We start from the raw sequence: 24034 nt of genomic DNA, 5'->3' as shown, positions 1-24034 counted from the left end.
GGATGCATCTGTGACGCAACGTTGTGTCTGCTGTTAACCGGAAGTGTCCCGCAAATAATGCTATAGTAAATTCTCACGGAAACAGGTGGAGATATATATATATATATATATATACACACAGTATATATCCACCTCTTTCCGTGGGAATTTACTGGATAATTCTTTGCACCACACTTCCGGTTAACAGCAGACATACAAGCTCACATCGCATCGCAGCCGTTGTGAGCTTGTAGATCACACTCGGCTGCGGCGCCGGAAGCTCCGTCCAACTACTGCGCAATGCACTTTGGGATGTATATATATATGTATATATATATATATATATATATATATATATATATATATTTTTTTTTTAAGCAAATATTTTTAGAAAACTGTTACGATTTAGAATACTTTTTTAGAATCGGCCTCAGGTCTTAATGGGTTAGAGGATTATTAGGCATTGTAATAGTGTGGTATGCTATGTCCAAAATACAGCTCCCGTAGGATTTTTGTGCTAAAATTGATTTTTTTGCAGTTTTGGCTTTTATAGGGACCAAACTATCGGAAAATGATGGGGGTCAAATTTTCAGACCCCTCCCTCATTTCCTGGGGGCGGGTCACTTCAGTTATGGCCCTATTTGGCTATGTATTCCCAATTTCCATAGGAATCTTTTGCAAAAGTACTTTGTTTTGCAGTTTTGGCTTCTCTAGTGACTAAACTATCGAAAAATTATGGGGGTCAAATTTTCAGACCCCTCCCTTATTTCCTGGGGGCGGGTCACATTAGTTTTGGCCCTATTCGGCTATGTATTCCCAATTTCCCATAGTATTTTTTGCTAATATTTATTTGTTTGCTGTTTTGGCTTCTATAGGGACCAAACTATCAGAAAATTACGGTGGTCACATTTTCAGACCCCTCCCTAATTTCCTGGGGGCGGGTCTCTTCAGTTTTGGCCCTATTCGGCTATGCATTCCCAATTTACCATAGGATTTTTTTTGCAAAAAATGTTTTGTTTTCTGTTTTGGCTTCCATAGGGAACAAACTATCAGAAAATAACGGGGTTGACATTTTCAGACCCCTCCCTCATTTACTGGGGGCGGGTCACTTCAGTTTTTGGCCCTATTCGGCAATGCATTCCAATTTCCCATAGGATTTTTTTTTTCTTTTTTGCTAAAATTGTTTTGTTTGCTGTTTAGGCTTCTATGGGGACCAAACTATCAGAAAATGACAAGGTTAAAATTGTCATACCCCTCCCCCATTTCCTGACGCGGCGAGGGGGAGGGGGGTTTCAGTTTTGACCCTATTCGGCTCTATATTCCCATAGATTTTGTTTTTCTTCTTTTCTGTTTTGGCTTCTTTAGGGACCAAACTGTCAGAAAATGAGGGGGTTCAGATTTTGCATGCAATTGAAGATGCCAGGACAGGCCCCTGTAGGAATCTCTTCCTTGTGTCCCATAGCATGATCTGACGGAGGACGATTATTCTGTCAAAGTTCTTATTGTTGATGCCATGGGTGTGCTTCAGAACTTGAAAAAGACAAAAAGCTGTCAGATCTTCAGGATGCATTCAGCAAACGAATCATAACGATGATGGCTGGCTATGTTGAGGGTCGAGTTGTCTTTGACTATGTCCATCAAGGAACTCCTGACTGTGTGATCAACCAAGGAGAAGTTGACATGTTAGGCCAGGGACTGCTTGAGTATTTCTCAAGGGACAGTTCTTTCATGCTCTTTGTCATATATGATACCTTCATCAAGGGACATGATTTTGAGGAGGTGCACACATCGAAGAGGCTGCTGACACCGATGTCCAATTGCCCTGAGCTCTGAGCTTCCACCAATTGAAGAGAATTGATGGAATTCAGAGAGTGGGGGGTATGTTCTAGTCAGGTGTCTTGCCCTCCCTCCAAAGGCAATACTTGAGCTCATCACATTTGGCTGCAAAGCAGGTTGCAAGGGACAGTCAGTCTCTGCAAGTGCTATGACACTGGACTGGAGACTTTGCCAACAGTATAAAGGCCCATTCCCACTGGACCAGATTAACAGATAAAGAAATATCTTTCTCCATTCAAGTGGATGGTAAGACACAGCTAAAAAATATCTGAGACAGATATTTTCTTTTATCGGTATCTTACCATCCACTTGAATGGAGAAAGATATTTTTGTATCTGTTTATCTGGCCCAGTGGGAATGAGCCTTAAGGGAGGACATAGATAACAGTGATGATGAATAGATCCTGTATTTGACAAGAATAATAACTGGTCAGAAGTATAAATGATACCCCATCCTCCTCACCTGAACTGTTCCTACCTAAACTATTGAATAGCCTCTGAATATACTGTGAAGTTGTTTATAAAGTACTGTAAAGTACTCCCCCCAGGATATGAGGGAGGGGTCTGGAAAAAAAAATCGGAACCCTGTCATTTTGTGATAGTTTGGTCCCCTATAGAAGCCAAAACAGCAAAGAAATCAATTTTAGCAAAATACTCCTATGGGAATACATAGGTCAATAGGTTTTCTGATAGTTTGGTCCCTATAGAAGCCAAAACAGCAAACAAATCATTTTTTGCAAAAAACTCCTCTGGGAAATTGGGAAAACATAGCTGAATAGAGCCAAAACTGAAGTGACCCGCCCCCAGGAAATGAGGGAGGGGTCTGAAAATTGAATCCCCATCATTTTCTGATAGTTTGGTCCCTATAGAAGCCAGAACAGCAATTTTGGCCCAAAAGAATCTTTGGGAAATTGGGAAAACAAGGCCGAATAGGGCCAAAACTGAAGTGACCCGCCCCCAGGAAATGAGGGAGGGGTCTGAAAATTTGACCCCGTCATCTTCTGATAGTTTGGTCCCTATAGAAGCCAAAACAGCAAAAAAATCAATTTGGGCAAAACAATCCTATGGGAGATTGGGAAAACAAGGCAGAATAGGGCCAAAACTGAAGTGACCCGCCCCCAGGAAATGAGGGAGGGGTCTGAAAATTTGACCCCCGTCATCTTCTGATAGTTTGGTCCCTATAGAAGCCAAAACAGCAAAAAAATCAATTTGGGCAAAACAATCCTATGGGAGATTGGGAAAACAAGGCAGAATAGGGCCAAAACTGAAGTGACCCGCCACCAGGAAATGAGGGAGGGGTCTGATAATTTGACCCCCGCCATTTTCTGATAGTCTGGTCCCTATAGAAGCCAAAACAGCAAGAAAATCTATTTGGGCAAAGAAATCCTATGGGAAATTGGGAAAACAAGGCCGAATAGGGCCAAAACTGAAGTGACCCACCCACAGGAAATGAGGGAGGGGTCTGAAAATTTGACCCCCGTCATTTTCTGATAGTTTGGTCCCTATAGAAGCCAAAACAGCAAAAAAATCAATTTTAGCAAAAAATTCCTACGGGAATACATAGCATACCGCACTATAATGTTGAGTTGAGGATTTTATGGATTAATAACAAAGACGGAGACAACACCCATTACTGTAAAGCTGCAATCTAAACGTCCATTGACAAGCCTCATTTGAGGCGCTCACTATGACTCTTACTCCTCCTCCGTCTCCATCTTCTACCCCACCCCCTGCTCCCCCCCGCCGGCACAAGTATAAACAACCGACCCTTCTCTTCTCACTGTCCCACTGGGACTCTCATCCTCAGCTTTACGCCCCTCCTCACCAACCCCCATCCACCCCCAACCGCCACACCCCCTCCTCTCCTCACTCCATGCGTTAATCTGCACTTGTCTCCCAGCTTCTCTGATCTCGGGAGCGGTATATGAACAGGAGTGTGTGAGGGCTGCTGGGCTCCAGTTGCCCTCCTGTAGTGCTGCGAGCCTGGAGAGAGAGAGAAGCAAGATGAGGAAGAGGAGCCTATTCATCCTTCCTCGTGCCCTGGGCAGGAGAGAGGGAAATCAGAGAGAAATAGGGGGGTGGGTGTGGGGAACAAAAGTGATACACGAGAGATGGAGAGAGAATATGTGAATAAAGGGCACATAAAAGAGCGAGAGAGGGAGGGAGAGATTCAGAAAGACAAAGCGAAGGGCATAAAATAAAAAAAACATGAGGAGAAAAAAAGGGCAACAGTGAGAGAGAAGGAGAGAGCAGGAGCATGGAGAACAGCGAATGGGTGAGCGAATAGAGGGAGCGAGAGAGAGAGAGAGCGAGGGGGAGAGGGAGGGAGGCGCGCACACACATACACACCACACTGCAGACGCACAGCCACTGTCACTGCTCCACAGCCAGGGGACAGAGGCACAACGGCAGCGCGTGGCTGCAGCAGCATGGAGGAGGGAGACGCTCTCGCTCATCCGCAGCTCAGTCCCTCTCACTGATGACCCCCACTGCCCCCCCAGGGACCGTCCTGTGAAGTTGGGGGAGAAAGAAAACACGCCACGAGGAGCAGGAGAAGAAGAGGAGGGTGTCAGAGAGCAGAGAGGAGAGTCACTCTCCCTGCCCTTCAGAAGACAGAAGAATTGGATTACTCCAGGCGAAAGACTGATAATTGCACATCATCACATAATACTCTCTTTACATGGGCACACGTACACACACACACACACACACACACACACACACACATATAGGAACACGCGTACGCGAGACACTCAAACTGGACACACACTTTCGTGCCTTGTTGCAGTAAATTGAGGCTTGTTTTTGGTGACCTTCTGAACTGTGTGGATTTACTTTGATCCCGCGGGTGGACCATGGAGCGAGGGTGGAGGGGTGCAGGGACCCTCAGCAAATGGACAGCAGAAAGCTCGTACCTTTTAGTGACACTGCTGCTGTTCTATGGCTTGTGGGAGGTTCACACACAGACGGATGACTGGAGGTCTGTCTACTTCTGGGAAACAGGTATTGAGGAATAAACATTTCAGTCATTTGTGCTTTGTTGAAATCACGTGTATGACTTTTTTTTTAGACAGTTTGACCACGAGAGCCATAAGCAAGAGTACTTAAGACAATAATTAGGTTGGAGATCAATTTCATTTCATCGCCTCTATACACTAAAATCTAGATTATTAAAACTCTAAGGGTGTCAAAATGGAACTGTAATAGTCCTCTAGAGCAAACTGATGTGCCCAATGGTATCCGCTCTATATTTTTCTCTTGAGAACAGGGTCTTCTCGGGACGTAGTCTAAAGGATGACACCCCTATTTTCATGCTGACTTTTCATGTGCCGGTCTGAAAGGCAATAGATGACACACTTTTATGTAGATTCAAAATTTCATTTTTGAAGTATATGAGCCAACGTTGGAGAAGTTGAAAGAGGCTTGCACTTGAGGAATGACCTACAAATTGACAGTAGAACGGGGACGAGCAGTGTGTGTTCACTCCATACCGATTACCTGTGACACATACCGTGCAGCTATGATCCATTTTCAATGGATTACTGATATCTCCCTCTCTCGCTGTCAGATGATGTTCAATGATTGAAAGTTACTGCTGTGCGATAAAGCACATGATTGATTGATAGACAATGTAGCACCATAGAATGGAGGTGTTGAGGGAATTAAAAGGAGTACAATTGCCTTGACATCACTGAGTAGTGAGTGTGTTTACCACACCAGTGATGAGTAGGCGGGGATCGTGGGTTGGTTAAAGTGTATTCTGACATTTATTGTGCGGGTCCCTTCTGTTCTTCAACTGTTCATTGGTGTGTGTGATGCTTTGTGGCTACATGAAACTTTTTTTTCCTCGTTCCATTTACTGTAAAAGCCCACATTGAATCAACTTGTGTCTCACCCTGGGGCCCACTTAAAGATATTGCTCTTGTCATGTAGGGAGCTATCAGCGATGGACCCACAACCAATTACGGCTCCCAAGACACAAAGTCGTTTAGGAAAGCAGGGTCTATAGAAGATTTTTCACACGGTACTGAACGTCTTTTGCGGAATATCGCCACTGGGCATTCTGAAAACGAATCGCATTGCTCTTTGAAAATGTATAGGAACTTTTTCTTGACTATGCATTAATTAGCCCATCTTTCACTTTGAAGCCTCTGTTACACATGGTGGCATTGGAGGGATGGGGGGGGGGGGGGGGGGGGGGTTCATGAGAGCGTACAGAAGTCAAGATACCCCTGCCTCTCTCTCTGTCTTTCTCTGTCTGTCTGTCTCTTTCTCTCCCCCTGTCTGTCTCTCTGTCTGTCTGTCTCCCACCGTCTCTCTCTCTCTCCGTCTGTTTCACACACATTAAATCCAAGTCTGACTCTACACACCTCCACTACTGCCATTCCAACCTTGAGTCCTCCTACTTACCCATCCCAGCCCAGTGCCAGTCAAGGCAACCGTGTCTCTCCTGTGGCTCTGCATCTTTAAAGAGGATGTAGCTGAGTAAGGAGATTAAAGGAGCGGGGATTTAACAACCCAGGAAAGACAGCCCAGGGAGCAGACTTGAGAAAGAGGGAAGAAAGAGTGAGCGTTGCAGGCAGAAGGACTAACTTAACCTACATCTATCCTACTGTAGGTCATAGTGATTACACCTCTCTCCCACGCTACACCGCGCTTCTCCCACGCCATACATGCCATCCACACAACTGAAAAGCTCTAGGCTCCTCTGCGCTTTGATAAGAAATCCAGTGTTTAGTAGTTTGCGTGCTGCTTGACAGCTCAAAGGTATAATGCATAGATTTGAGCCCTGATGCATGATATGCCTCTTTGGTTTGGCAATTGCTTTCAATAGTGTAAAAATCACACAGGGCAATTCAGTCCCCCGGATTCCAGTGCCTTTCATCAAAATATAATTATGCACGCACTAAATTTGCATTATTTTCCAGAATTCCAGTGCTTTTCATCAAAATATAATTATGCACGCACAAAATTTGCATTATTTTTTTTCCACGTCAAAGCTTGTTTAAAAGAAAATAAAAAAAACTATGTGATGTGCAGTGGAGGGAATTTTCTCACGGCAAGCAGTGCTGTGATGTTGTGAATATTGATGAGTCTTTGGCTGACATACGGCCCCCGTCTTCAAACTGTGCGGGATTGGGTGCGTATTTCTTTATATTGGATTCTATGAAAAGATGATATATCTGTTTCAGGAGTTGAGACAGTCTGGCAATGTTTTATTTTTGTTCCTCTGGAGACTTCTATTCAAATGAGGCAGATAGAGGCGCACCGGGTTTGTCGTGCATTGATGGTGATGTCTCTGAAGGTGGCGGTGAGGATAACTGGAGGAAAAAAGGATGGATGATTACGACCTCTGTGATGAACACACTGGTGATGATGGTGATGGCGATAACGATGTGCCACAGTTGTTCAGGGGCCTCTCAGAGATTTCAAGGAGTTTGCCTCTTCCTCTGAGGACAATTTCCGTGCACCATTCTTCCTCAGCTTGTCATTAGCGACTTTAAGTTAGATGATTTTATGATGTGTATGACTTTTTTTAGACAGTTTGACCACGAGAGCCATAAGCAAGAGTAGACAGTTTGCTCACGCAACGCCAGGCGGACTACGGCTGCTATGACGTAATCGCCGTAGCGATCAAAATGGTTAAGCAAAGCCTCGGCAGCGACGGGTTCCCAGTTCCCACCCCTTTCACTGAACGCTTTGGTTCCCATGGCGACGCGTACATGCAGCAGACGGAGTAGGCGCTACGTGAGAAGGGACCTTCTGCCGTAGTAGAGACGGCTGCGGCAACGGCAGGTTTATCTATCGAGCACAGATCATTTCCGGTTACCGTTGTCATCTGCCGTTGCCGTAGCGATGCTTAAGGTCGCTATCTCGACAGGCCGATTTGTGTTTTTACCTATGACTCCACTGATCAGTGTAAAACATTGTATGCACACTCCCTAGAGGCCAAGGAAAAACCTTTGCCCTGCATTTTTCACATCAGACTTTTATTGTGCCACCAGGAGGCAGACTTCTGTAAAGCAACTTTTTTGACTCCTACAGATTTTATCCAAAGATCACGCAAATCAGTACAAAGTATCTTTATAGTCATGTGATCAAGACGGATTTGTCCGATATTTCATATTCCATCCTAATTGGCTAACATTGGCTTCCAAAGTTTGCAGGATTGGTCAGTCTTGAACAAAACGCCTCAAATCATGTACGCAGCTTGTGATTTCTGAGAAATTCTGCACGCACATTCCCACTAGGTCAAGGAACAAATGCCTCCCTTTTCACATTGGCTTGTTATAGCACCACCAGCAGGTCGACTTTTGCTAAACTCATTTTTGGCACATGCAGCGTCTGATCGCCATGAAAGGCAGAAGAAGACATGGCACCCTTTTCACATTGGCCTATTAGTGCCACCATGAGGCCACATTAACATACCTGACCTGGCGGAGTCCTGTGCCCGGAAGAGCACTGCTCGTGTGTGTGTGTGTGTGTATGTGTGTGTGCGTGTGCGTGTGCGTGTGCGTGTGTGTGTGTGTGTGTGTGTGTGTGTGTGTGTGTGTGTGTGTGTGTGTGTGTGTGTGTGTGTGTGTGAGAGAGAGAGATAAAGAGAGATTTAATTTAATATGATTATTGTGTCAAGTTGAACCACTTTGACACACACACGCACAAACTCAGGGAGTCTTTCCCAGTCTGTTTGTGTTTGTTTGTGTGGTTGGTTCTCAATTTATTTTATTTCAGACTTGTAACGGTCCATTTGGAATCCCCTCTCAGTGAACCCCTCAGGCTTCCTGTATACCCCACTATGAGAATCACTGGACAGACAAGGTTGCAGGGCTGAACTTTCAATACTCCACCAACAGTTTTCACTGTCCGTATGTCCGTGTGTGAGTCAATCAGTCTATCCATCTGTCCGTCCCCATCTGTGAGCAGCTAATCTCCGGCACTGTTGGACCAATCAGTGCACACACTTTCAGTAGGCCAAGAAGAATCTCTGCCTCACATTAGTCAAATCTGCCTCATGGTTTGATTGATTGATTGAAGACTTTATTAGAAGTTTGCATAGGAAAAGGTACAGATTCATGACGGTACAGTTCACTGGTACAAGGTCTACTAAAAGGAGATCCTAGAAAAGACTACGCTTATTTCCACAGGAAACCATTTAAGTATCTCATATAACATTGAATGACAGACAAATAGAACACAGTACTATGCAGTAGATATGTAAATAAAATAAAATGAAAGAACAAAAAAAAGAAAACAGTAAGTCTAAACAAACAGTAAGTATATACAAAGAAGGGGCAGGGGAGGGTAGGCACTATAACAGGGCGCTTCACGTTTTGGGCTATACTTCTCGAACCGTAGGTCGAATAATCAAAATGCCCCCAAATTGTGTCCAAAACTCAATTCAAATTGACCGCCTTCCACATGTTTTCTGGCCTTGAGTAGGAAATCCGGCCTGGCGGTGACCTGCGCCACTAGGAGTGCACTTTTTAGTCATGTATATTGTATTATAGGTCTATATTTCAGCTGAATACAGCATCATTCCCATCGGGCTCGATAAAGATAACTATAACAATAAAGATATGTATGTCGTGGTTCACATCTATTATTTCTGCGTTATCGTTGTGGTGGATGCTACCATCCACATTGGTTGAGAACAATTTTTAAAATGATATCTTTATCGGTGGGAATGACACTTAACTATAGTGGGGTCATAATGTGCCCACATTCACATATAAATGCAGTTGCCGATTAATACATTGGATGTCTTGAGTTTAGACTTGAGTCTTGAGTAATGCACCAACAGCAGTCAGACCATTTATCACTATGATCTGATGTCCCACTCACCTGCTCACCCTAACACCACCTCTGGCCTCTAATCTGTCACTGGGATCGAGATTATCCGTCGTTCATATTGCGTAGACGCTGCCCTCGGTTTCTGATCAGTCGAATCCCATTAACTACTACGTACTGCTGGATCTTAGCACGTGCTCTTTTAGGCCTATTACTCACCATGAGTCATGCACAGACAGTTCGGCTAATCGCTCCGTAATGCTTACCAGAACCACCTATTGGCATGGGCATATGTTTAGGTATTGTGTGTGTGTTTGTGTGCGTGTGTGTTTCACTACTATTGAAGTTTAAAGTATAACATAAGTGGTTCAAAACAGGAAAAGACAACATTTATGCCATATCACAATAATACAACATCATGAATCCCAGATGATATCTAGTCACATATCATAATGTCTATAACATTGATATGTTGCCCAGTCCCTAGAGTGTAAAGCACATTGAAGCTCTATCTAATGACCCCTTATACAGAAACAATGTAATCCCCTGTGCATTACATTGCTGCAGTATTCAGCAATACAGTAAGTGCCCCTCCACCTTGTAGTGCTTTGGACACACAGTGCTATGTGTCACCATGGTCCCGCTGATGTCACCCATCAATGAGAGGGGACAGTGTGACTAGCACTGACAGGCCATTGTTAGTGGAATACATTTGTGCCTTAACAATGGCCCCAGCAGTGAACGATGACTCCCTCTCCTACAATCACCTGCCATTACGGCAAGAGCCATGAGTGGGCCATCCAAGAAATTGAAGTAGAACAGGTAGAGTGGGTTCACAAGTTCAATACCGTAAGCCAAGGTCATTACGGGTGGCAGTGGCTCAGGGGTAGAGTGGCCGGTAGAGCGGCCGGATGGGAACTATGAGGTTCCAAGTTCGATCCCGGGCTCCCCTAGAGTTAAAGTAGTGTTGAAGTGTCCTTGAGCAAGTCTCTAAACCCCTAATTGCTCCCGATGTGCAGGTTGGTCCAGAGAATGTTAGAGAGGCATGGGCTGAAATTTCTAAAAGGGACTTTTGGTGAAATTATTGAAAATAGCAAACCTCCAAGCTCCAAGTGAGCTTGGAGGTTGGCTATTTTCGGTGCTTGATACCACACTGAAGTCAAGAACATAATCAAGTCAATACTGAATATGTGGTGTACGGTATGGATTTTTACATAGAGAGGGCAGAGAGGGAGAGTTTGAACAAGGCAATTCTCTTGAATGCTGCCATAAGGTATGGAATGGAAAGGGGGCGTTTGCATTATTTTCACCATAGTAAAAACTATTCATGGTCTGGAGAGGGCACTTTTTTTCCAGGGGGCTCAAGCCCCCTTTGATGTCTATGTGTGCACGTGCCTGGGTTGGTGCCTTGCATGGTTTCCTCTGCCATTCGTGTATGAATGTGTTTGTGAATGGGCGAATGTAATGCACAATCTGTATAAAGCGCTTTGGATAAAAGCGCTATATAAAAGCACCATTTACCATTTATTACTGTGGTGCAACAACCTTAGACATCCGTCTAACCCACATGGGTAACCGGAATCCGCCAGGGATCAATACTAGTATATTTTCTGTTAATGTGGGGATTCTTTTGAGAGATTACAAGCACAGCGACGCTTGGATTTAAATGGTAATGTATCGTAGGCCCTATATGACATACGAGTAGACGGGTGAGAAACAAAAGGTCAATCCAACATAAAGCGTCTTAGTAACATGTTGGGTCACCACAAGCCACCAAGACAGCATCAGCATCAGCGTGCCTTGGCATTGATTGTAAGTCTCTGGAAAGTTCAGTCATAGCGGATATAAGCATAGTCTTTATATGGGTACTTTCCTATTTGCCATAGGGTCTAAGCCCTCACGTTCCTCACTCTTCATGTTTTCTGGCCAGTGCTAGTCTTTCACTCCAATCCAGCAACATCCTTCACAGTCTTGCGGTCTCATTTCCCCACTAAGCTGCCGACTGGCTGTGTCCGATTCCCTTTAGTCACTTTTATTAGTTAGTTAACCCAGGTAAGCCACAAGACCCTGTTCTGAATTCCTAAATTGACATTGAGATATTTATATCTCATTATTGAATTCTCTCCAATATCAAATTGTGATGTTCATATTCGAACTTCACAATGATTAGACTAGGACAGTGCATAGACCAGTGCCTATTGTTTTTGCACTATTGAACTCATTGTGAGAAAAGCTGTGCCTACCTTATGGGAAACTTCCACTACTTCCAGTTTCCTATCATCTTTCTTAGTTTCATCAGTAAACAAACTGCTTCACAACAGTGCTGGTTTCACCAATGCGGGTATAAGTAAAAGATTTGCTTAGAAATCTATATTTTTGAGTAGTGTTCCTGGAAGGAGCTAAGCTCCAACATCTGGCTTTGTCCGGGCTGACATTCTCAAAATTGGGATGGCGCGATCTGCATTGAAAGTGGTTAATAAATTAATTGTTGCATACAATAAAAGGCTTGTCTAAATTATAACGTGTGTAGATCGATTGCAAATCATATTAGTCTGCAAAGCATTGGGGCCAATAATGATATTATTGTGAATTTTATGAATATTATGTATAACTGAATTTGAGGTAAAATGTGAACGCCAGGGGTGACCATTGCCAAAGCCCCTGATGCCCCAAATGACTCCCTTGACAGCAACCTTCGATGGTTCACACACAGAATGGCTGCATACCAACAAAGGTGTGGTACTGACTGTAGTGTAGTGTACTGTATGCCAGATAGCAACACACTTCTGGTGTTGTGACTCAATTCTCTCCTCCAGCCCCCACGCTGTCAGAGAACCCTAGTGGGACTACAGCATCTCGTTTGCTGCAGGGAGTTCCTCGTTGACAGTATGATAATATGATGTGATGACAGTAATGATAATCCAGTGGAAATGGGGCTGCTTTTTGCCGGCTTCGCTGACCAGGGAAGTCAAATTCCTCATTGAGACTCAGTTTGCATGTTTGTTATGTACACGTCTTGTTCCATCATATTTTGAATGCATGCAATCTCGGATTGATGGTGTTTTTTTGTTTTTTTTTTGCATGTCTTTTGGGACATGCATGTCCCCACTGTCATCAGACTGAAAAATGGATATTGTTGCTGTATCTCATCTCATTTAAACCCTACTTCATCATACAAAGTGTCACACAAAAGTAGTAAAAATAGCAGATCTACAAGACTCACAACGTAACGCTATGCAACGCGTTGTGAGCTTTGGTTTGGCTAGGTCGGCTATTATCACTATTTTAGTTGTTGTTGTTTTTAAATAATAAAAAGGAATGGTTTTGGACATATGAGGTTTCCACCCGGCAGCGCTGATATGCTGGCTCTCAGCCTGTGTTTCTGCTGAAAAAAAGGATACCATGCATGTGATATTTATTGTATTTTCCACTGTAGTAGTGAGGCAGGATGGCAGAGCATGAAAAATACTAGAACATTTTGACTGAGAGGGTTATCTTAACCACTTAACAACTGAGCTACTTAACCACAAAAAAAATCTCAATTATTTTGAAAATATCCTATCTACAAACCTAAAAGATATCTAAAAATCATATAATAATATGCCCAAAATGGGGATACCAGGGTTAAAGACAAGTGCTGATCAAATGCTATATTCGTATTGTCTTTGTGAATAAGTAAGGCAAAGGGAATATGTAAATCACATAGCATTAGTCGTTGCCCTCTTTATCCAACCTCAGGCGCTAACTATCATCCTAAACGAAGAGAAAATGATGAATGCCAGGTGATATATACATTTCCATCATACCCAGACTATATTTGCCTTGATTTTATAAACGTACCCACTACCCAGCGCTGGGTTAGTAGGGCGATAAAAGGACGAGAGGGTGATTAGATTGTGCTAATTGCCCAAGGGGTTATTATGACAGCTGACCGACCACTCAATGCAAGCTAAAGCAGTACATTATATTCTCTTGGGGTTATACAGCAGTTGACCAGTTGCTAAATGTTTATCTCTGCCAGGCTGGAACGGCTGGGAGGCAGAGATTGTTTTCACCCTTGCTTGTGTGTGTGGGTGTGTTTGCGTGCGTGCGTGCGTGCGTGCGTGCGTGCGTGCGTGCGTGCGTACATGTGTGTGTGAGCGCGCTGCGCGCGCGTTTGTGTGTGTGCACGTCGGTGCCAAACTTTGCATACACTTCAAACCTTCCTCATGTTGGTGCTATAACATGCCGCTTAACATTTTGGCCTATAAAGTCGCTCTTGAACCGTAGGTTGTACAATCAAGGAATCCCTTGAATGCATCCCTGGATTCCTTGGATCATGATGGAACTCCCATATAGGCTTGAGAGTCATGTGATAATGACCATCGATACGCTACACCGTTTGACTGTAATTGCCTTGTCACATTAAGAGCGGGCCTATTTCCTCACATGTTGAGGGGCCTCTCAGGAGCGCAAATACAACCACTTTCACTTCTGCCCTATAGGGTACGGCACAAACGCAAACGCTTGCACCATCTGTCATACACACTATTTCCCCCGCAGCTTCTTCGCGTCCTGACGGCTGTAACCCATGACTGACAGTCCTGGGTATAGGCAACGCTGCCTAGTGGGGAGCTGCACTCTGAGAAGCGCACTTCTCTTGTTAGAATTAACTAGGCTAGTTATATTAGGCACAAAGGTCTTGTGAGGCTACATACTGTGTACAGCAGGGGTCTTCAACAGGGGGTCCGGGACTCCTAGAGGGTCCTCAGAGTTACTACAGGGGGGCTGCCAAATCTTTGTGTGATATAAACCTTTTTTTCTCCTTTTTTATATTAACCGTTTGAACCCTAGTGTCCATATTAGCAGAACTTTAGACAAAAAATAATCATTGTGCCAGCATTTCTTTTCGGCAAAGAGGTTTGGTGTAGAGGGGAAAAAGAGTAGACTAAGTACAGAGTAAAAGGTCAAGTTTATTAAGTATTGACGGTTCAAGTGGTTAAATATCTGAAAACTAAAATTGACATGAATCCAAAATACACTGATGATTGTGCTGTCAAACGATGAAACTATATGGAATCTATGAAAAGGTTGTAGGGGTCCCTGCTTCATCTCTCTCTCAACTAAGGGGTCCTTGGTCTGAAAACGTTGAAGACCCCTAGTGTACAGTATAATACATTTCTATAGTGACTGCTTTTAGTGAGCGCAGTGTTAGTTCAGCTAACCACGGCTGGCAGAAGGGTAGCCTGCCCTACAGTAGCTGCCACACACTTGTACTCACTCTCCCCGCCCTCCCCCCATTCTCATTCGCTACCAAGGTTCAGTAATACACCCACGTAAGTCAAATAGTCTCTCTGAGTTCAACCTCTCTCATCTCCCTTCATTCCCATTCGCTTACAAGCTAACACGTACGCCCTCACTCTAAATGGTTCATTTATGCGGTATATTTAAGCACACTGTTCACTCTTCAAGCTCATTATTGGTTTCAACTCTTTATGGATGATTCTCTGGTTGGTGTGTTATATCTGTGTATCTTAAAGGGCTTTAAGATACGCATGTCTTTAAATAGCTCAATGTTTCAAAAGAAATATGTGGATTGTATGCTCTGTGGATTGTATGATTGATTGATTGAAGGCTTTATTAGAAGTTTGCATAGGAAAATGTACAGATTCATGACGGTACAGTTCACTGGTACAAGGTCTACTAAAAGGAGATCCATGAAAAGACTAAGCTTATTTCAACAGGAAACCATTAAAGTATCTCATATAACATTGAATGACAGACAATTAGAACACAGTACTATGCAGTAGATATGTAAAGAAAAAAAGAAAACAGTAGGTCTATACAATCAGTAAGTACAGTATATACAATATATACAAGGAAGGGGCAGGTAACAGTAAGTCTAAACAATCAGTATGTACAGTATATACAAGGAAGGGGCAGGGAGGGTAGGGTTGGGCTAGGTTTTTACCAGTTGTGAACGGCTGCTGCCTGTAAGTGGTTTTTTAGGGCAATTTTAAAGGATGCTAGTGATCCACACTCCTTTATGGCCTTCGGTAAGGCATTCCACATTTTTGTGGTGTAGCAGAAGAACGAGTTCGACCCTTTCTTTGAGTTGACTCTGGGTTGAACGTGATCTGTGGCACTGCCTCTGGTGTTGTAATTATGGACATCCTTAACGTTTATAAAGTATTTTGACAGGTACTTGGGTATCATAGTGGTGTAGTGTATCTTGTACACCAGGCCCATTGCAAGTTGCTGTACTCTGTCATCTACTCTGAGCCACCCCACTCTTAACTGGTGAGTAGCGGTGAGGTGAGTCTGATTGGGAAGGTTAAGCAGGACCCTAATTAGTTTATTTTGGGCTGTTTGGAGTTTAGTTTTTAGGGCTTGTGGGGCGTCACGATACCATACGTGGACTCCATAGTCAAAGAGGGGCTGGATTATTGCACCAGCTATGGTCTTCAGTGTGTTGAAGTTGACCATTGGGGCGATCCTCTGTAGGAAACGAGTTCGTTGGTTGATTTTTTGTATTACTTTTGAAGTCATCTTTTCGCTGGAAAGATTAGCTTCAAGGATACATCCTAAGTAGGAGATTTCGTTTTTTCGTGTTATGACCTTGTCACCCACTTTGATTGTGAAGTTCTCTACCTTTTTGAGGTTATGATTTGATCCAAAGAGGATGGACTCGGTTTTGCCCAGGTGAATTGATAATTTGTTGTCGTTAAGCCATGTGCAGATCTTACTCAGTTCAGAGTTAAGTGTCTTTTCAACCTGCAAGTGGTCCTTGCCCGAGACTAGGAGAGCCAAGTCATCCGCGAACAGGAACAGGTTGCAGTCGCAAGCAGATGCCATGTCGTTCATGTATATTAGGAACAACAGAGGTCCCAGTATGCTACCTTGGGGAACTCCACAGCTTACTGGGAGGGGGGGGGACAGGGTACCGTTAATCTCCACCACCTGTTCCCTCCCCACCAGGTAAGATTGCATCCAGCTCACTGCTGCGCTGTCAAGACCGATGGCTTTTAGTTTCTCAATCAGAATAGCATGATCCACGGTGTCAAATGCCTTCTGGAGGTCCATCATGACCATGCCACTATACTTGCCCTGATCCGCTTCGCGTTTGATTTGGTCAGTCAAATAGAGAAGGCATGTGTCAGTGGAATGGGATTTTCTGAATCCAGATTGGAACTCGTAAATCAGATTATTCTCATCGAGATATCTTGCAATCTGTTCGTAGACTATTTTCTCCATGACTTTGGATATGGAGCTAAGAATGGAAACGGGGCGGTAGTTTCCAGGGTCTAGTTTGCTACCTTTTTTATGCAGGGGGGTTACTTTTGCTAGTTTGAAGTCCTGGGGGACATGACCCTGTTCGATGGAAAGGTTAATTATGTGGGTAATGATTGGAGCAATGGTGGCGGCTGAATCTCTGAGAAATCTAGCTGGGATTTTATCAAGGCCAGTGGCCTTGTGTTGAGGTAGGGCGCTCAATTTTTTAAACACTTCATCAGTTGTCACTGTGGAAAGTTTAAAGCTGTCTTTACTGACGCCCAGTTTTTTGTAGAATGTATTAACAAATTCTTCACCATACCGCCCAGATGGGGCGACCAGTCTTTTGACCAGTGAACGGGCTGTGGTGGTAAAGGTTTTGTTAAAATGGGTAGCCACTTCACCTTTGTCAGAAATGAGAGCGGCGTCCGTTTTGATGTTTATGTTGTGGCATATGGTTTTTATGTTAATATTATGTTATATGTTAACATATGTTAATCTGTATATTAATTTATGCCCTTGAAGTGTTGATGCATAACTCTGTATCTTGTGCTCTGCTTCTGGGGGGTTTGTGATCTCACATGTCATGCTTGCACGGATAAATCTGTGGTATCACAGGAGCAGAGTCACACCACCAAACTGAATGCAATAACATTGTAATAACGAATGTGTCTAACTAAAGTGGGGTTCTATTTCTGTTTTCTTACTGGTACCTTCTGTGTTTACTGTTCCTTTGTTATTGGCTAAAGTAAATCTGAATCTGAATTAAACCCAGGATAGTCTTATGTCTGTACTGTACTGTGAGCAGATTTGTGCAGAGAATGTTAGAGAGGCAGGGGCTGAAATTTCTAAAAGGGCCTTTTGGTGAAAATATTGAAAATAGCGGACCTCCAAGCTCACAACGCGTCGCAGTCGCACTGCAACGCGTTGTGAGCTAAGCTTGGAGTTCGGCTATTTTCATACTTGATACCACATAAACTATGCATAAAAAAGGCAATACAGCATGGATTTCTACACAGAGAGGGCAATTCTTTCAACATAAGATGCTGCATTCAAGTTCAGGAGAGTTTGGACATGGCAATTCTCTTGAATGCTGCCTTCAGCTATGGCATGGAAAGAGGGCATTTGCATTTCTTTCACCATTGTGAAAACTGCATTCATGGTCTGGAGAGGGCACTTTTTACAGACTGTTAAAAGGGCAGGGGCTCAAGCCCCCTTTCATGTCTATGTGTGCACATGCCTGACTGTGAGTACATACATACACTGTGATTTACCTATACAGAACTACAGTACCACTACCTTACGTGCTAGTTTAATTTCTCTCCACTTGGTGCATTTATATCCTAGACTGGCCATGGTGCTGATTTATCTGAATGTCTTATTTATGTTGTCCTCAATTATACGACAAAAATGGCATCATTTGCTGAATACTGAATTAACATGCCCTTGCATATTGTATCCATGGCCAGAGGAAAACATTTGCAAGTACTACTGTAAATATCTACGTATTTCCAATGTTCCCCAGCAGAAATGGGACATCACTTCATTAAATTCATGTTGTCACAGGCTGGCCAGTGGCCACGATATTGATGTCCCAAAGTGTCCCGGCGTCTAAAGTAGTCCATAATGTTTCTGTGTGGAAATCCTTGACTTGAGTAGCTCAGTAATAATACTGTACCTGTGTGTGCACTGCGTGAGCCTGATGTCTAAATTGAGCCAAAAACAAACATGTGTCTGACTCAGCCGGCCCAGCGGTGAGGAGCTACAGTTGTGGGAATTGTGCCGGGATCATCCCAGCTGAGAGCATCCCTCTGGGATTCCTCCCTCATTTTAGTGAGTGCATTTTCATGTGACCCCTCATGACCCTCATTAGCATAGCACCTGAGGGCAAACGAGGCCGTGGAATGTAATTGGCTAGCCACCCTTTAAATTCCTTAGCAACAGGCTACACAAATTTAGGCCATGCATATCAATGAAGGTAATTTCCTTGGGAGTTTCATTGTTCATTAAGGAACGAGCTGCTGATGGGTTTCTTTTAATCATTGTGCCAGCATTTTTGTTTTTATTTCCAGTTTACTTGGAGCCACCGCGAAGGCTAATTGCATCTGTTGTGTATGACTTGCCCTATAGCCACCAGAAACTGAGCACTCAGCGGCCTGTAGAGCCTTCCTCAGAAAAGGGCATCAACAGCTAATAGGCATGGCGTCAGCGTCTTTCTGTCTGGAAAATAGAGGAAGGTTTTTAAAGTTTTGTTTTGTTTCAGTGCGTATAATGAGTTTGTCCGGAATTCAGGAACATTCTTCAGGAGCAACTCATGACTTAACACACTCAATATAACGTGACTCTGCACTTCATGTGCATGTGTAAGCAGTGCATTATATCATGTTTGACCGAGATTGATCTGTTTTGTGGCTTTGCAGAAGCCCTGCTACCCTTGGCTTTACTCCAGACAGGTTTGAATGTTTTATAATTGCCGATCCATTCAATCAGTGGAGAGGGATAGCATAGCAGTAGAACCAATGTTTGTGGCAGGCAGAGCCACTAAATAGCAGAGCTTATGCTAAAAACTGGCTGTTAGGGAGGGCTAGTTTAATAGGAGATTATACTTAATCCCAAAAACTTTATTTAGATTGACATAAGAGGATACAACCATAAACCTACTTCATTCAAACAGATCCTACGGGAATTCAGACCGCTGCGATTTTGCTTCACAGCGTTCTAATTATGCTCTGTAATATGACAGTGTCGCAGGCCAGTAATAGCAGATCTACAAGCTCACAACGTACCGTATAAATCTGACTTAAAATGGTTTAGTCTCCTTGTGGGGGGCAGTTCTCCATTCCTAAACCTGCCATTGCTACCCACTACTGAGGTTAGGGTTAGGTTTAGGTGGTCACTGCCTCCGTAGGTATGGCAGTGCGTAGGAATGTCAGGTTTAGGATTAGGCATGGAAATGTGTACCCCTCATTGTGGAACTTTGGTCTGAATTAGGCTGAACAGACTGTCACTGAGCCACACTATTGGCACACCTTGTGATTTGTCATGCCACACCAGGAAGCAGATCTTTTATTTTTCATTATCAGCCTCAACCTGATATCAAAGCCATGTTGCTCGAGGAATGAGTATAATTGAATAACTTATTAATCTCCCCCAGTGCCATCAGGTTATGATACACTGGCAATCTTTAGGGCAGAATTTGTTGCAGAATTGTCTGGCATAATGAGCATAGAGGGCAAATTAAAATACACGTAATTTAATCATGCCTGAAAAGTTTGATAGTTAGATTTGTTGGAACTTGGATGGGGTAAAAATGTAATCACTTTAATCTTTTCCTCCTTTTTAATCAAAGGGTAACACTTTAAAGAGAAGACTAACCTATTGTACTGGTATCAAAGAGATTGCTGGCTTGCTGAATTAGATACTATATAAAAGACAAGCTATTATTTCCCAGTTGTATTTATTATATTTGTATTAAACAAGTCTCTTATAAGTGCACAACAATGAGGTTCTGATTATAGGGCACCTTACTAATTATCTTGTCTCAGATTGTTTGATCATAAAATTGCCAGCCTCTCTTTTTAAGACTCGCTATCAATCTGCTATATTGTTATGAGTGGGGGGAGGGAAGTAAGTTGTCCCGAATTTGCCCTAAAAATGTGCCGGTCTGTCATCAAACAAAAAGTCAAAACAAGGACACAGGGTTGAGAGAGGGCGCTGAAGACTGGGGTTATATTCCCTCATTGCACAGAGGATATGCAATTCCAGTGTGTCTTCACAAACAACGGCTCAACCTACTGTGCTAAGCCACAAGTTGAAACACAAACAAAGTGCACGCCCATGTTGGCTGGAATAAGCAATTCTGCGGTCTGGGAGTGACTTTCAAAACAGATCCTCGCCTCCCATGAGAAATCTATAAGGCGGCTTCAGTGGGTTGAGAGGAATAGCTGTGTTGTCAGGAACCTCAGTGACATTTACCTCAGTGAAAGGAGTCGATGCTGCCTCCCCCTAATGCTATTACTATAAAGAGATGGGGAATGCTCAGGCGCAAATATTCACCATCCATCTGGCCTTCTTGACTCTTGTCTCTTATCATTCATGTCTGTAACAACCCATGCTGGTCTGCTCAGAGGATCACAGAGCCTACTCATTCACTCCAATGTCTGAAGGCAATTTTGAAACTGATATCTTGAGTTGGCGTATTGTGGGCAGTGGGCACTGTGCTGTATATGCCTTGTGTTTATAGAGTATTATGTACAATAGGCTAGACCTTTATGACCTAGATTCATTTACTATCATCAGATCATGTGATGCATCACTAATAGACTTTATAGTAGACAGTATTTGACTATATTTTATTCAACTCTGGGATGAGCAGGCTGTATGGCTGGTCTGACTCTTTTGTTTACTACTGACAGTTGTTTCTATTGAGAGAGCCAGACCAGACTGTACTCTGCAGACTGTATACTGCTGCCTGCAGCACTGACCAAATGAACTTGAACTTCGTTGGTGACCATACATTATTGGTACTTTGGTCAACGTTGACTGTGTAAACAGCGCTGTAAGTGCTGTAATACTGTACCTTTGTGTGTCCCTAAACAACATTGACAGGACGGTGGCTTTGCGGTAATTGTCTCTGACAGTATTAACCCATCCCTGAACTGAAGATCTGGAATTTGTCTGTGAAATAACGCTGACTTGTGCATGTTTTTGTGACCATATAGTGTCAGGTCTTGGCACAGATAAAGCGAAGGAAAACCAAAGCCAAATCGTTCTGACAATTGTAATGGACATTCGGTGCACTAGATTGGCCACATCCGTTGGCAGTGCCTAGTGGTGAGGGATGGTTTGTTTCAATAATTGACATGTTATTGGCAACAGGAATACATAAATATATGCAAGGGAGTCGAGGGTGAGATAGTACACCATAACTCTACACATAAAGGACCCGAAATAAATGATGAGAGAAAGGGGAGGGGGTGGCTAATCAGCAGTGACAATCCCCTGGATTAGAGAGGGTGGCAGATGGCCTCAGGCAGGCCAGGGCTTGCTGTACACAACAGAGTATGGGTATCCCAGTGGGTTGATCAGGTTCATTACCTCCTTGTGCTTATGCTTATATTATGTAGTAATCATGGCATGCAGTGACCACACTTCCTATTCTACATGGATGACTCGATCCCTCCGTCCCTCAAACCCCTAACTTGTTCAGTCAGCCATCACTTCATCAATGGATCTATTTTTCATGGTTCATTGACAGCTGCTGAACTTGCCTCTTCTCCCGCCCATCTATCATGCCTTCCTCTTCTGTTTCTGTCTATCTATATCAGTGAACTGTCTATCCGTCAGTCTCTTTAGACACCCATCCATTCTATTCATGCATTCATCCACCCATCCGCAAGCTCACTCATCCATCCATCCGTCCGTCCGTCCGTCTAATTATAACTCCATGTCAGCCAACCATCAGTCTACATGCCTACACACCCACACATGCATACACACATTATTCTACACCTACGCATCCTTCCTTCACACTTCCCTCTCACTCTCCTGGTTGGGGGTGTATGGTGTTGCTGCACTCATACCGGGGCGGGGCAATTATCCAAACTGCTCATGTCTGTTACTTCAGTTATTTCCCCAACACAGGCATTCATGAACTCAGCTGTGCCCTTAAAGTGTCGTCATCATTATCATATATATCATTTTAATTAAATCACTGGTGCACAGACATTAAATGTTTAATAAAGTTCCATGTATCCATGTTTGTGAATAGCAGCAGTAGCACAGTGGCTTGTCAACACAACAGTGCAACGTGACTCCACACAGTGAACTATTAATGGACGCTTTGCGTCACAAAGCTAACATTTCTTGTTTTCATAAAAAGAAAAACGTGTAAGGCTCTGTGTCGCTCTCTCGCAGTAAAATGTGTCTGTGACGCACGCTGTGAATCTTTCTTTACTGTGAGTGTGTGTGTGTGTGTGTGTGTGTGTGTGTGTGTGTGTGTGTGTGTGTGTGTGTGTGTGTGTGTGTGTGTGTGTGTGTGTGTGTGTGTGTGTGTGTGTGTGTGTGTGTGTGCGTGCGTGGTGTAGAGACTTGGCTAATACAGCTTTTCTTAACATCTAGTAATCTCTCAAGAACAGAAAAATGGATGACAAAACTAAATGGCACTTTTTTGGACATTGTTAAGTGTGGATTGATTAAAAGAATCTAACAGACCCTCTGTCTGGCCCTCTGTGTTCAGGGTCAGAGGGACCCATCATGTTGGGATCAGGGTCACATCAGGAAGTCTGTATCCAGCTGCTGAGCTGCTCATTGTCAGGTGCAGGCCTAGATCTCTGAACTTTGTGTCAAGCTTAGGGATGGGATGATATGAAAATGTCATGTCACGATTATTGTGACCAAAATAATTGCGATTTACGATAATCAAAATATGCCTAATACTCCTAAAATGCCACTTTTATTAATAACCATTTGAACCCCTGCATCCATATTCTGGGGCGGAACATTTGCCAAAAAATAGCCGATCTACAAGCTCACAACGCGTTGCGTTGCGACCCGTTGTGGGCTTGTAGAATAGATCAGCAAAGAGATTTGGTAAAAAAAAGACTATAAAGTATGTTTACAGGTGTGTTTTACCAATCGTAGAGGGTGGATCAAAGGTGAATTGATCCCAGCGTATGACGGAGGACAATTTCAAGATATATTAACATCTCTGCGATACGATTATTGTGAACCTTTCTTATCCCATCCCTAGTCAAGTTTGGCAGGAACTATTGGCAGTGTTGAATGATGAGCTGCAGTCCACAAGAGGCATTCTGTTATACACATACACACACACAAACAACAAAATGCCCCTACTGTACATGTACACATCCTAGTAAGTTCATTGTGACCGTCAGGTCGCACTTACTATCAAAACCTCCACAGGCTGTAATATATGTCCGTCCGTCCGTCCGTCAGTCACACGTCACACGTCACACTTTTGCCCTGCTCATCTCTCCGCAACCGTTTACCCGATCTATGCCACATTTTGCACACACACTCCTTGCCTGCCAAACCACAACCTCAATTCTCACATGGCCCTCTTCTAGCGCCACCATGAGGCCGATTCTTGCAAAACACATTTTTGGACACTGCTCTAACAATTTTTGCCCTAAAATCACGCAAATTGGTACACAGTATGT

The 24034-nt window shown here is 43.5% G+C and overlaps 1 protein-coding gene across 1 annotated transcript in view; it reads left to right on the top strand.

Moving 5' to 3' along the window:
• Positions 1–4669: 4669 nt before the first annotated feature.
• The window catches only part of thsd7ab (thrombospondin, type I, domain containing 7Ab), a gene marked incomplete at its 5' end in the record, with an annotated part of 186633 nt that continues 167268 nt past the window's right edge, over positions 4670–24034 (top strand). The window contains one exon of the mRNA XM_080746633.1: positions 4670–4817. Within this exon, the coding sequence (XP_080602759.1) occupies positions 4670–4817 (148 nt within the window). The remainder of the gene's footprint in view (positions 4818–24034) is intronic.

The sequence above is a fragment of the Nannobrachium achirus genome (genome assembly GCF_963921795.1).
Source record: "Nannobrachium achirus genome assembly, chromosome: 2".
Lineage (NCBI taxonomy): Eukaryota > Metazoa > Chordata > Actinopteri > Myctophiformes > Myctophidae > Nannobrachium > Nannobrachium achirus.
Note: the sequence above shows the minus strand (reverse complement) of the source record. Positions and strands in the feature narration are given on the sequence as shown.